This window comes from Heteronotia binoei, chromosome 9 (assembly GCF_032191835.1).
Source record: "Heteronotia binoei isolate CCM8104 ecotype False Entrance Well chromosome 9, APGP_CSIRO_Hbin_v1, whole genome shotgun sequence".
NCBI lineage: Eukaryota > Metazoa > Chordata > Lepidosauria > Squamata > Gekkonidae > Heteronotia > Heteronotia binoei.
This window is the reverse complement of record NC_083231.1, coordinates 86513818-86527112: the sequence shown is the minus strand read 5'-3', so window position 1 is coordinate 86527112 and position 13295 is coordinate 86513818. Positions and strand designations below refer to the sequence as shown.

General features: G+C 46.4%; 1 protein-coding gene across 1 annotated transcript in view; it reads left to right on the top strand.

Moving 5' to 3' along the window:
* ENPEP (glutamyl aminopeptidase) overlaps window positions 1-13295 on the top strand; it is a 74356-nt gene that overhangs the window by 36656 nt on the left and 24405 nt on the right. Inside the window, exons 9-10 of the mRNA XM_060246927.1 lie at window positions 11359-11424; window positions 12052-12203. Coding sequence (XP_060102910.1) covers window positions 11359-11424; window positions 12052-12203 — 218 coding nt within the window. The remainder of the gene's footprint in view (window positions 1-11358; window positions 11425-12051; window positions 12204-13295) is intronic.

Here is a 13295-nt window from a genome sequence, read left to right as displayed (position 1 = left end):
TTGAATTGAGGGGGGGGATAATTGTTAATGAGAATTACATTTGTATCACTGCTTACATCCAGGGCACGTTCTTTTCATAATAATAATCTTTTTAAAAGCTCTCATTTATTCATCTTGCTGATCCCCCCCTCCCCCGGTAAAATTGTCACAAATAATAGAAACCGTTGGCTGCTCGGCACTCTATAGGGTTGCCAAGTCCAATTCAAGAAATATCTGGGGACTTTGGGGGTGGAGCCAGGAGACTTTGGGGGTGGAGCCAGGAGACATTGGGGCGGAGCCAAGAACAAGGGTGTGACAAGCATAATTGAACTCCAAGAGAGTTCTGGCCATCACATTTAAAGGGACAGCACACTTTTTAAAATGTCTTCCTTCTATAGGAAATAACAAAGAATAGGGGCACCTTCTTTTGGGGCTCATAGAATTGGACCCCCTGGTCCAATCGTTTTGAAACTTGGAGGGTACTTTGGGGAGAGGCACTAGATACTATATTGAAAATTTGGTGCCTCTACCTCAAAAAACAGCTCCCCCAGAGCCCCCAAAACCTCCAGATTAATTCCCCATTATACCCTATGAGAATTGATCTCCACATAGGGAATAATGAAGACGTTTCCCTCTCCTCCTCCCTCCCCCCCCCCTTTCTGGCAACTGAAGCGAGGGACTGGCCTTTCTACTCACGAGTTGCTGCCAGCTTCTTTACAGCAGCAGTCACACCATCCCAAAGTGGAGCCTTGCAATCAAGCCTCCGGAGGTGCAAAGGCACATGGTCCTTTGCAGGCGGGGCTTCTCTCCTCCCCCCCCCCCAGTCAGCTGACTGGGCGCGGGAAGCAGCTTGCGAAAAGGAAGAACGGCTGCTGCAACGGGGCTGGGTGGGAAGGGAAGGGAGGAGGAGAAGCATCGGGCATTGGAGTCCGTCAAGACCCGCCTGCGTTCGGCAGCCACCTCCACCCGCTCGCTGGCGAGCCAGCCTCCCTTCTCAAGATTCCCTTGCCAGGCTCAGCACCTCCTCCCCGGACGACGCAAATGCTCCTTGGCGCCATTCCCCCCTCCTCCCCCCGCTTCCAGAGTTATGGAAAGCGGGAAAAGAGGCTGAAAATCCAGTATTCTCCCGCCAGGGCGGGAGGCTTGGGAAGCCTAGCACTCTAACTGCTGGAACTTTTACGTGTTTATTCATAAGGCCCACTTTGTTTACTGGAACTTCCCACCTAATGTTTAAGCTAGGAAGCATGCGACCCAGCCCAGTGCAGTGTTTACATCAGAGTACATCACCAGGGCATGCTGTCAAGTAAACATGGATAGGACTGTAGCCATCAAGTCAGAACCTGAATTTTTTGGAGAATCTGGCCTTCAACACTTCCTTCAAATAAATAGATCTGAGCTGGTATGCACATTTGACTAATAAGTGTCCCATTCTTACCAGCACACTGCAACAACAAAAACACACACATAGTGAGGATGAAATTAGGTCTAGAAAGCCTGTTCTGCCCCCTGGTGCAGTCCTGGTTCTGGGTTCACTCTCTCACAGGCTTTTCTTTCATTTACCTTCCAGCCGTTGGTCAATGCATACTGCCAATCTATTGCAAAATGTTGCAGTGTATACTCCTGTTTCATCAATATCGATTTTTATACTTAAGCTTCCATTTCTTGGCTGTTTTTTTTTTTTTTTAAATTGGCATGTTTTTATTCAACTTGGTCTTCATTGTGTATTTTATTGACTTGGCTTACTTTATTGATTCATCATGATTGACTTGGTTTAATGTCTTATTTCCTTGGAGGTTTTTGTTGCATTAATTGTAAGTTATGTCAAACATATAAACTAGTGGGGGGCGCAATACAGTGTACTATTTAGAGTGCCAGACTAGTTATGGGAGACCTGGGCTTGACTCCTTATTCCACCATAGAAGCTTGTTGGGTGACTTTGGACCAATCACACACTCTCAGCCTAACCTAACTTTCAATGTTGTTGTGCAGATAAAATGAAAGACAGGAGAATTATGTAAGCTGTGTTGGTGCTCATTGGTGAGGAGGCTAGGATAGAAATGAAACAAGATAAATAAAGGAATATACTATCTCTGTATGATATGCCTATAGATATAATTACTTAGATATTTGTTCCCTACTTTTCTCCCTAAAAGGGGCTCAAAGCAGTTTACAACATTCTCGCCTTTTCCAGTTGATCCTCACAACCCCATGAGGCAGGGGCGTAGATGTTTTAATTTCCCTGGGGGGGGGGGGCTGGGGCCCAGCCAGAGACATTTGATCCAGTGACATCATAGGGAGGAGCCAGTGATATCACAGGGAGGGGCCTCCATTATCACTACCTATGAATTTATGGAGAAGCTTCATAAATTGTAAATTCAGGTTTCATGGAAGCCATCCTAGCCAGGGCTTATTTTTGGTAGAAAAATCCCAGCAGGGACTTATTTACATATTAGGCCACACCCCCTGACATCACAATTGTTTCACACAGGGCTTTTTTGTAGAAAAAGCCCATCAGGAACTTATTTGCACATTAATATTGTTATATGTTATATAAAAGCCACAATAATATTGTTAAGAGACCAGTTCATTTTAGCTGTAGCTACCTAGGTAGGGATGCCAAGTCCAGTTCAGGAAATATCTGGGGACTTTGTGGGTGGAGTCAGGAGACTTTGGAGTGGAGCCAGAAGACATTGTGATGGAGCCAGAAGCAGGGTTGTGACAAGCACAACTGAGCTCCAAAGGATGTTCTGACCATCACATTTAAAGGGACTGCACACCTTTTCTGTTCCTTCCCTCCATTGGAAATGATGAAGGATAGGGGCACCTTCTTTTTGGGCTCATAGAACTGGACTCCGCAGTCCAAACTTTTTGAAACCTTGAGGGTTGCTTTGAGGCAAGGCACTGGATGCTATCCTGAAAATTTGGTGCCTCTACCTCAAAAAACAGCCCCTCCAGAGCTCCAGACACTCACAGATCAATTCACCATTATACCCTGTGGGAATCAATCTCCATAGGGAATAATGCAGTATCCAGCAGACATTTCTCTCCCCCCTCCCCCATTTTCTGATGACCCTGAAGCAGGGGGAGGGCCTCCAAACTGGGGGATCCCCTGCCCCCAACTGGGGATTGGGCAAACTGGAAACTGCAGTATACTGATTAGCAGACACTAGAAATAAACCACTAAATTTTTATGTTGCAAATAAATGCTTAAGCAATTTCTTTAATAATGATGCAATTATATTATTATCATCACAAACCAAAATTCATTAAATGTCCATAGAAAAATCAAAAAGTTATTTCACACCACTCTTGTAAGGTAGTACTTTCAAAATCAAAATGTTATTTCACATCACTCTTGTAAGGTAGTATTTTACATTCCACTGTCTCAGTTCTCCTTTGCTTGGTAGACAATACCATGCTTGTATGTGATTCCTCCTACAGGTAACAGACTGAAATGACAGGTGTGGTGGCTACACAAATCCTAGGTTCAGTTCTGTGTTTCATTCACCTTCCTCTGGCCGTTTTCTTTTAGCTTTGGAACCCGTGCTTAAGACAATTGCTCACACATTACAATACAATGTTTCTTTGCAGCTTGCACGAATTGGGGGTGGGGGGGCAAAGCAGTCTGCATCATTCTCCTCTCCCCCTACGTGATCTGAACCCTGAGAGGCAGGTTAGGCTGGAAGTCTATGCCTGGTACAAAATCACCCAGTCAGCTGCCTTTCCCTTGCTGTCTTCCCACCCACCCAAGTGAAGGCATTCCCTCCCCACCCCCCACCCCCACTTCAAGGGGAGCTGATCTCTGCCATCTATTTGGATAGCAGTTGTAATTCTGAGTAATCTCCAGCCCTCACCTTGAGATTGGCAACAGTGTTTCTCCAGCAAGCAAAGCAAAGCAAAGCAAATTTTATTTTTATATCCCGCCCTCCCCCACCAGAAGGCGGGCTCAGGGCGGCTCACAGACATGACAAGCATGATTCGGTTAAAATAGACAGCAATGGTTTAAATAATACAATTACATGAATTAATAAAGTTTAAAAATATAAAAATAAGAGAATAGGAGATTAAAAGATATAAAAATATAAAGTAGGTAGAAATAGGTGCTATATTTCTGTCGGTCATAGTTTACATATTGTCATACATCAGTTCCAATTTCAACATAAAGTGGCTAAAATTACGATAGTTAGTCAGTTTGGTCAGGTCCTGTTCCAAATGAGAGCTGAAAAAGATGGGTTTTGCAAGCCCTGCGGAACTGATTCAGATCCCGCAGGGCTCGCACCATCTCTGGGAGTTGGTTCCACCAACGAGGGGCCATTAGTGAAAAGGCTTGCTCCCGGGTTATCTTAAGTCTGGCCTCTTTTGGCCCAGGGATTTGTAGAAGGTTTTGGGAGCTGGATCTTAGTGCTCTCTGGGGAATATATGGGGAGAGGCGGTCCCGTAGGTAGGCAGGTCCTCGGCCATATAGGGCTTTAAAGGTGATAACCAGCACCTTATAGCGAACACGGTAGACAACCGGCAGCCAATGCAGATCCCGCAGCACAGGCTGCACGTGTTCCCATCTAGGTAGTCCCGCTAGCAGCCTGGCCGCCGCATTCTGCACTACCTGGAGTCTCCGCGTTCGACACAAGGGCAGCCCCATGTAGAGGGCATTGCAGTAGTCTAATCTTGAGGTGACCGTTGCGTGGATCACAGTTGCTAGGTCGTCGCGTTCCAAGAAGGGAGCCAACTGCCTCGCCCTTTTAAGATGAAAGAAGGCGGATCTTGCGGTGGCGGCTATCTGGGCCTCCATTGATAGCGAGGATTCCAGTAGCACCCCCAAGCTCTTGACCCTGCGCACTGGTATCAGTGGCGCACCGTCAAAAGCCGGCAGAATGATCTCCCCTTCCGGTCCGTCCCGGCCCACGCAAAGGACCTCAGTCTTCGTTGGATTCAGCTTCAGCCCACTCAGCCTGAGCCAGTCAGCCACGGCCTGTAACGCCCGGTCCAAATTTATAGGGACATCGCCAGTCCGGCCTTCCATCAATAGATAGAGCTGGGTGTCATCAGCGTACTGATGACAACCGAGCCCATACCTCCGCGCAATCTGGGCAAGGGGGCGCATAAAGATGTTAAACAATATCGGGGAGAGAACTGCTCCCTGAGGCACCCCACAGTGCAGAGGGTGTCTCTGAGACAGCTTCCCTCCAACTGCCACCCTTTGTCCCCGATTTTCGAGGAAGGAGGAGAGCCACTGTAAGGCTAGCCCCCGAATTCCTGCGTCGGCGAGGCGGCAGGCCAGCAGCCGGTGGTCGACGATGTCGAACGCCGCCGACAGGTCGAGCAGCAGCAATACTGCCGAGCCACCCCGATCCAGTTGCCGCCGGAGGTCATCTATGAGGGCGACCAAGACTGTTTCCGTCCCATGGCCCGGGCGAAAGCCGGACTGGCATGGGTCCAAGGTGGAAGCGTCCTCCAGAAAGCTCTGCAGCTGCAACGCCACAGCCCTCTCAATAATTTTGCCCAGAAAGGGCAAATTTGAGACCGGCCGATAATGTGCCAATACGGACGGGTCTGATGTAACTTTTTTCAAAAGAGGGCGGACCACTGCCTCTTTCAGGGATGTTGGGAAAACACCCTCCGAAAGGGATCGATTTATGATGTCCCGTATAGGACATTTCAATTCCTCCTGGCAGGCCTTAATTAACCAGGAGGGGCAAGGGTCCAGGTCACAAGTTGTGGGTCGTGCAGTGCCAAGAATTCTGTCGACTTCCTCCAAGCTGAGTGGGTCGAAGCAGTCCAAGGTTAAATCTGAAGACACGTATTGGGCCTCAAGTTCACTTACTGCATCTAAGTTGGCGGGGCAGTCGTGGCGGAGCGATTGGACCTTCTCTGCAAAAAATTTCGCAAAAGCCTCACAGCCTATCTCCAATTCCTTAGCTTTTGGATTGCCCTGTGGCAATGAAGTAAGATTCCGAATTATTCTAAATAATTGGGCTGGGCGCGAATTTGCAGATGCAATCTTGGTCGCGAAGTATGTTTTCTTTGCGGCCTTGATTGCCATCTCATAGGATTTCATAAACTTCCTATAAGATGTTCTAGTCGCTTCGTCGCGAGTACGTCGCCATTGCCTCTCTAGCCGTCTAAGGCCTTGTTTCAGCCGGCGCAATTCCGGGGTATACCACGGAGCCGGCCTAATCCGAGGTCGCAGAGGGCGTCGAGGTGCAATCCCCTCGATGGCCCTAGCGAGCCGGTTATTCCAGGACTCAACCAGGTCATCGAGAGGAATGCCAGAGGGCCAGGGATCCCGCAGAGCCATTTGGAACCGTTCCGGGTCCATCTGGCTCCGCGGGCGAGCCATAATAGGCTCCTCGCCTAAACAGGTTTGGGGAGGCATATCTACATGGGCCTTGAGGGCAAAGTGATCCGACCATGGCACCGCCGTGGCGGTTATATCGCTCACTACAACCCCGGCCGCAAAGACCAAGTCCAACATGTGACCAGCCTGGTGAGTGGGGGTCATAACAAGTTGAGAGAGTCCCAGTGTCGCCATGGAGGACACTAGGTCCGTCGCCTGACTGGAGGACGGGTCATCAGCATGGACGTTGAAGTCACCCAGGATTATCAACCTTGGGTGCTCCAGCGCCCAGCCCGTCGCCGCCTCCAGTAGGGACGGTAAGGCGCTGGCCGGTGCGTTAGGCGTACGGTACACCAGCCAGACCGCCAACCCCTCTCCAGCCTCCCACGCCAGGCCGGCACATTCGATACCCTCAATCTTTGGGGCCGGGAGTGCCCTGAAGGAGTAAGCCTCCCGTATAAATAATGCCACCCCTCCCCCCCGCCCACTAGTCCGTGATTGATGTAGGACTGAGTAACCCGGGGGAGTTGTTTGCGAGAGGGCTACAGTATCATCCTCTCGGGTCCAGGTCTCAGTCACGCAAGCCAGATCCATGTTTTGTTCGAGAAGAAACTCTCGAAGAGTTGAGGTCTTATTGTTGATGGACCTGGCGTTGCACAACACCAATGACGGAGGTGGGTTATTCCATCTAGCCCTACTACCTGTCACCCTTGGGATGGGACGCAGATTGGAAGAAGGCCGAGCACTGTCTTGTCTCTGTCCTCTTCCCTTATAATATCTGCTCCCACCGCTATATCTCCCCCTCCCCAGGAGCACTGGAATCCCTGAGCCTGCCATCTCTCGTTTGGTGGCAGCTGCTATGGTCACCACTATCAGGCTGGAGTCAAAGATGTTTCTGTTTCTTCGTCCCACTAGGTCCTAATATTCCAATTGACCCAAAAATTCAAAGATCTACCTCCCCCAATTTCTTATATACATTTGGTAAATTAACTCCTATAGCAAATTAATTTAGTCCCTCTTGATTGCTTTAAATCACTCAAATTAATTTAATCCCTCTTGATTACTTTAAATCAATCAGCTAAAAATTCATACAGTCTGATCCAAATATATAGTAAATTAGTCTATGTGTCAATTAATAACTAATCCAATTTAAACCAGTAGGTTACGAAGTGCAGTTGTAAAGTGCAATGCAAAAATTCTCTTAGGAGGTAGTGAGGTAACAGCGGGGTGTTGTGGGTATTGCTGATAAGATGTTTAGCAGCCAGTGCAAGTTAAAGTGCAAATGCGGGTCAGGGGCTCCGGCCTCCGTCCGTTAGCAGCCAATGTAGATTAAAGTGCAAGTGTAACGTCAGAGTTCCAGGGTTCCGGAGTTAATATCTAGGTGTTCTGGGTGGATCTGGTAGTCGCAAGTTCTGGGTGTCAGGTCTTGTGGATTGGGGGCTACCCGATGTTCCTGCCTAGGCTGGTGGGTTCGCGGTGAGTAAAAACCCCCTCCAGGAGGAAAGGCCTTGCCTCAGAGGCCTATGGTGATCCCTTGGGAATTTCCCAGCAACCTGGAAAGGTACCATTAAAGGCCTCTAGGCCAGTGCCCCCACCTGTTGCCAATCTCCAGGTGAGGCCTGGAGATCTCTTAGAATTACAACTGCTATCCAAAGAGATGGCACAGATCAGCTCCCCTTGAGGTTAGGTGGGGTGGGGGGACATACAAATTAGGGCTTCAGAGTGCGATCTACCAGACCCAGGTTCTTACTCCTAGTACAGATAATAAAGCAGACAGTCAACAAATGTGAGAACTGAGTTGGAGCCCAGTAGCACCTTTAACACCAACAAAGTGGTGTATATAGCCCCTTCAGGGGGGAGGTGTTTGTGAGTTTCCTGCATTGTGCAGGGGGTTGGATTAGATGACCCTAGAGGTCCCTTCCAACTCTATGATTCTATGATTCACAGTGCCTTCTTACCTTTTGATATTGTCTCAGACACTAGAGTTTCTGGGGTTACACATAGACACAAATATTTTTCTGACATGAGGCATGGATTTTTTTTTTTTGCTAGGGGGTTGGATGGGGTATAAATTCAAACTTTCATACCTCCATACTTTCTTTTCTGTTGGTGCCAACAGACACCAAACATATTTAAGTATTGATGTGTTCTGCATATCAAAACCTTAGTAATTAATTTAGAATGTCCAAAGATACAGCAAAAAATTTTGTGGAAAACTTACCTTTGCAATGTCAATTGTCCTCCTTCAGCCCTCTAGACAGGTCAGATGAAAGGATAAAAAAGCACCTTTTCTTTGTAGATCTGTCCCTACTGATAAGTGGACTCCACCCCTGTTGCCTTATCAAAGTTCTCTGTCCCCACCCACTTGACTGCTCAGGTCAAAACAGCTTTTCCCAGAGACAAAGATTCACACATATGTGTTTCCTGGGGAGATGTTTACTGCAGCTCAATTAGCATTTGTGGGGAAGGTGCGAAAGAGTCTCTGACAACTGACTTCCGTCTTGGCAGCCAGAGGAAAAAACATAGAGGGAATAGCTGCTTTACCGCTTCACATGCCTTTGAAGGAGATAATTTCAAAGGAGTATTCCCAGCGGGGCTTAGCCCCCAGGGAAAAAAATTCAGGGGGGGGGGCAGGAGCCCCAGAGCCCCCGCGTACTTTACGCCTATGCCATGAGGTAGATTAGGCTGAAATGAGTGACCCAAAGTTATCCAACTATCATCCATGGCATGGCCTCAGAATGGGAGGGAAATTGATTAACTCACCCAGCTCCTCCTCCTCCCAACCAGAACACATTTCTTTTAAAGTAAGTTTTAATTAAGAATTTTTAAACAAAAAGATAAAAACTAACAACATATATTTTAAAAGGAAATAAAAATATAGTGCTAAAGAAAACAGAGGAAAAGGACAGAAAGAAAAAAGAGATAAGGAAAGAACAAATATGATTTTCTCTATGACAAATACAAGTAAAATTACAAATGTGACATTACTCTATAATTATTAATAAAAGAGCTCTCTTTTTTCTTTTATCTAATTTCCCCCTTAAATCCTCAAGTCATAATTTCATTTTCCAGTTAACAATAAAAATAGATAATGTTTTTTCTCTAATCAAAGAAGTAAGTTGAGCCATCTCTGAGAGTTCCATCATCTTTACCAACCATTCCTCTGTTGTGGGTAATGTCAAACTTTCCCATTTCCCATTGCTGGCATTGTCATATATAAAAATAAAGTTCCATGACTTTTTTTGAGCATCTGCACATTAGTCCCAAAAGACTCTGGTTTCAGTTGTATAAGCTTCTGGATTAATGAATGTATTTGTATTAAAAAAAATTGTCTTTGTTACATGTCCACAAATTATAGAACATCCCTTCTTTTTACTCACATTTCCACTTTCCTTCCCCATCCTCTTCTTCTTGTGGGCTTGACTCACCCTCCCTCAGTGGAGTTGGTTCATGCCTATCACCCCCAGCCCTTTTCCATTGGCCAAGGCTGCCTCTCAGGTGAGATAGTGTGCCACCTTCCTGCCTTCTGTCCCCTCCCTTGTGCCAGGTATTTTCCATGCCTGGCAAGATCCTGGCTGGCAGAGGATGGGGTGGCACTTCTAGTGCCACAGCTGGCCACTTCTGGTGCCACAGCTGTTCTCTCAGCATCTTCTGGGTCCACCTGTCCCCTGTCTGGCCTCCTCGTATTGGAAGCCTTGGCGCTGGCTGACTCCCTCTCTTTTGTCATCTGCCTGTACTGGGTGAACTCTGCTCCTGGCCCTGCTGCTGGCTGTGCCTCCTTCACTCCCACTGGCTGCATAGCCTCTGCCAACCTCCACTGCCTCATCCCAGCTGTCACTGTCTCCCAGGGTCACAGTGCAAGGGGCGTTCTCTTCCTGCGGCCCTTCTGCTGGCCCTGGACAGAGTTTATGCACAAATACCAGAGCATCCTCTGTTGCCAGCAATGTGATGCACCACTTCTACCCAAGAAGTGGCATTGTGGTGTTGCCAGTAATGTTGCTGCACCACCAGAGTAAGCCTTCCCCCACTCCTGGTAAGTCCCCCACTGGTTGTCAGGGCAGCCCCAATATCCAGCAATTCCCAGCACTACCCTATATCACACCCAGATTTTTCCCAGAAGTGAAAGAGCAGGTCCCTCTTCCTGAGCCTCTGTACTGGCTTTCATTAGATGCGGGGCTTTTTTTTGAGCAGGAACACACAGGAATGCAGATGAGTCCCTGAAGGGCTTTTTCTACAAAAAGCACTGTGGGATGTCAGGGGGTGTGGCATAATATGCAAATGAGTTCAAGCTGGGTTTTTTCAACAAAAAAAGCCCTGATTAGATGGATTCAAAAGATGGCTGGAATACAAAGAGTATTCTGCTTCTTTTTAAGATTAAAGACATTTAAGATTTCATAAATTAATTCTGATTTCATAAATTAATTCTGATACTTAGTATACAGGAACCCTGCGGCACAGAGTGGTAATCTGCAGTACTCTAGTCCAAGCTCTGCTCACAATCTGAGTTTGATCCTGGCAGAAGCTGGGTTTAGGTAGCTGGCTCAAGGTTGACTCAGCTTTCCATTCTTCCAAGGATGGTAAAATGAGTGCCCAGCTTGCTGGGGTAAAGTGTAGATTACTTGGGAAGGCAATGGCAAACCACCCTGTAACAAAAAAGTCTGCCAAGAAAACATCATGATGTGACATCACTCAGTGGGTTGGTAACAACTCCGTGCTTGCGCAGGGGACTGACTACCTTTACCTTTGCCTAGTAAACAACAGAAAACCAGTAGTGAACATAAAGTTGATGCTGGTGGGAGGGTGGCCAACTTACACCACAATGAAAGGCCTGTGGACACAAACTTAAATTCCAGTAACACTGCTGAAATTACATAGGTAGAGAGTTGGTCACTCCTTAGGGGACCATCTGAGAATCTCATGGGTGTTATTTTGGGTACCATAGGATGAGTACAGGGTACAAGCTCAAGAAATACAACAATATAAAGCCACCTCCTGTGATGAGATTTACAGTGTGTAGTCATTGTCTCACTTCTTCCTCCCAACAGAAATACTTAGCCAGCTACCATTTCAAAAATGCAAAAACTGATGATTTCTGGGGATCCTTGGAAGAGGTATGTCCTGTAAAAATTTAGACTCAAGATATGAAATGTTTGTTTGTCAAGATACAAAATGTTAGCAGTATTTTCTGATAAGTTATGCCTGCCACAAACAGAGATTTTTAGCTTTTATTGCAAACAGTATGAAGGATGTATGTCTGGAGATAACTTAAACCAGAATATTCCGAGGGTTTTCCTTTTTGGCCCTGGAACTCCCACAAAACAAATGGAGTCTTTGTTCAAAAGCCCATGATGGCCACCTTGACTTATATCTGTGGCAACAACCTCAGGGAGGCTCACAGTTCTTCTGGTGATGGCTATTTCAAAAACCATCACCCTAACCCTAACCCAACCACAAGCAGTACCAGGCAAAGGCCTAAAACCCAGAGCAGGAGCTGCATTGGAGAGCAGTGCTCAGAAGAGCTGAAAGTGGCATGTTTAAGAGCCACATGTGTCTCCTGAGCTGAGCGAGTATGACTGAGAGCAGCAAGAGATGTCAGTGGCTGAGATATGAGCAGTAAGTGGCATGGGGACAGGGTGAGTGGACACTGTTCCTGCATGATTCCATCCTGCTGCTTTCACAGTAAGAGTGGCTTTTTCTGCTTTGGTTTTCTGATCATTACCACCTTCTTTTATTCTTAGGCAAGTGGTAAACAAGTGAAAGAAGTAATGGACACCTGGACCCGGCAGATGGGATACCCTGTGCTGAATGTGGACTCTAACGCAAAAATCACTCAGAAACGGTTTCTCATGGACCCCAAAGCCAATGCTTCCCAGACACCTTCAACATTCAGGTACAGTTTCTCCATAGGTTCAGGTATTGGTCTGAAGCAGCAGAACAAAGTGAGTCCAGTGGCACTTTTAAGACCAACAAAGTTTCTCCATAGTTCAGTCCGCTGTTGCAACATGGACTGGGTCTAGCTGAGATCTTTTGCTGCTCCAAGTGGCTGAATCACATGATTTTTTTTTTTATTTTTGCAGTACCTTTGCTTAAAAAAAAATTAGAATTTTGAAATTACATAAAGAGAATCTTTCTAGTCCTGTGAGGTGACTCATAATGGTTTGTCCGATATGAATTTAATTGAATTGGTTTTCATTACCATTCAACAAAATTCTGGATCTTTTTTTGGTGAGCTCTATCTATCAATATGTGCATTTTAATAATTTCTAATATCTTGATCATCCGCTTTTGATGCTTGGAATTGTCACCCATTTCCACAACCAGGCTAAATATAATCAATGGATAATAAAAGTTATCATAAGTAATTTTGTAGGTACCAGGCTACTTAGCACCCAAATAATTTATTAGTACAATCAACCAACCTAGTCAAACATTTTCACCACTCATTTGAAAGCTTTGATGACAGTATTTGACTACAGTATTTCCAGAAGCAGAGATATCACCCCTCCCACTGTTAAGTGCTAACGTTTTGCCCAATCTGCAGAGCATTTCAAGCATTTGAACCTGTTAGTCTTAAATGTTTATTTGACCTAGATAGAACAACATCCCAGACACATAGCAATTTATATTGTGCTTTAGGGCTGCCAGCTCTGGCTTGGGAAACACCTGGAGATTTTGGGGGTGGAGCCTGGGAAGAGCAGAGTTTGGGGAAGGGAGGGACCTCATCAGAGTACCATATAATACCCATCTCCACAGCAGTTATTTTCTTCAGGGGAACTGATCTCTATTGTCTGGAGATCAGTTGTAATACTGGGAGATCTCCAGCTACCATCTGGAGGTTGGCAACCCTAATGAATGTGCTTCATCAGGGAGACTCCTAATGACACTTTTAATCTAGCAATAAATCTTCACTGGCTTCACTCCATGTTTCCAAATGTGTGCTACAGCAGACTTTGAAACATCAAGAATGCTGAGATCACCTCTT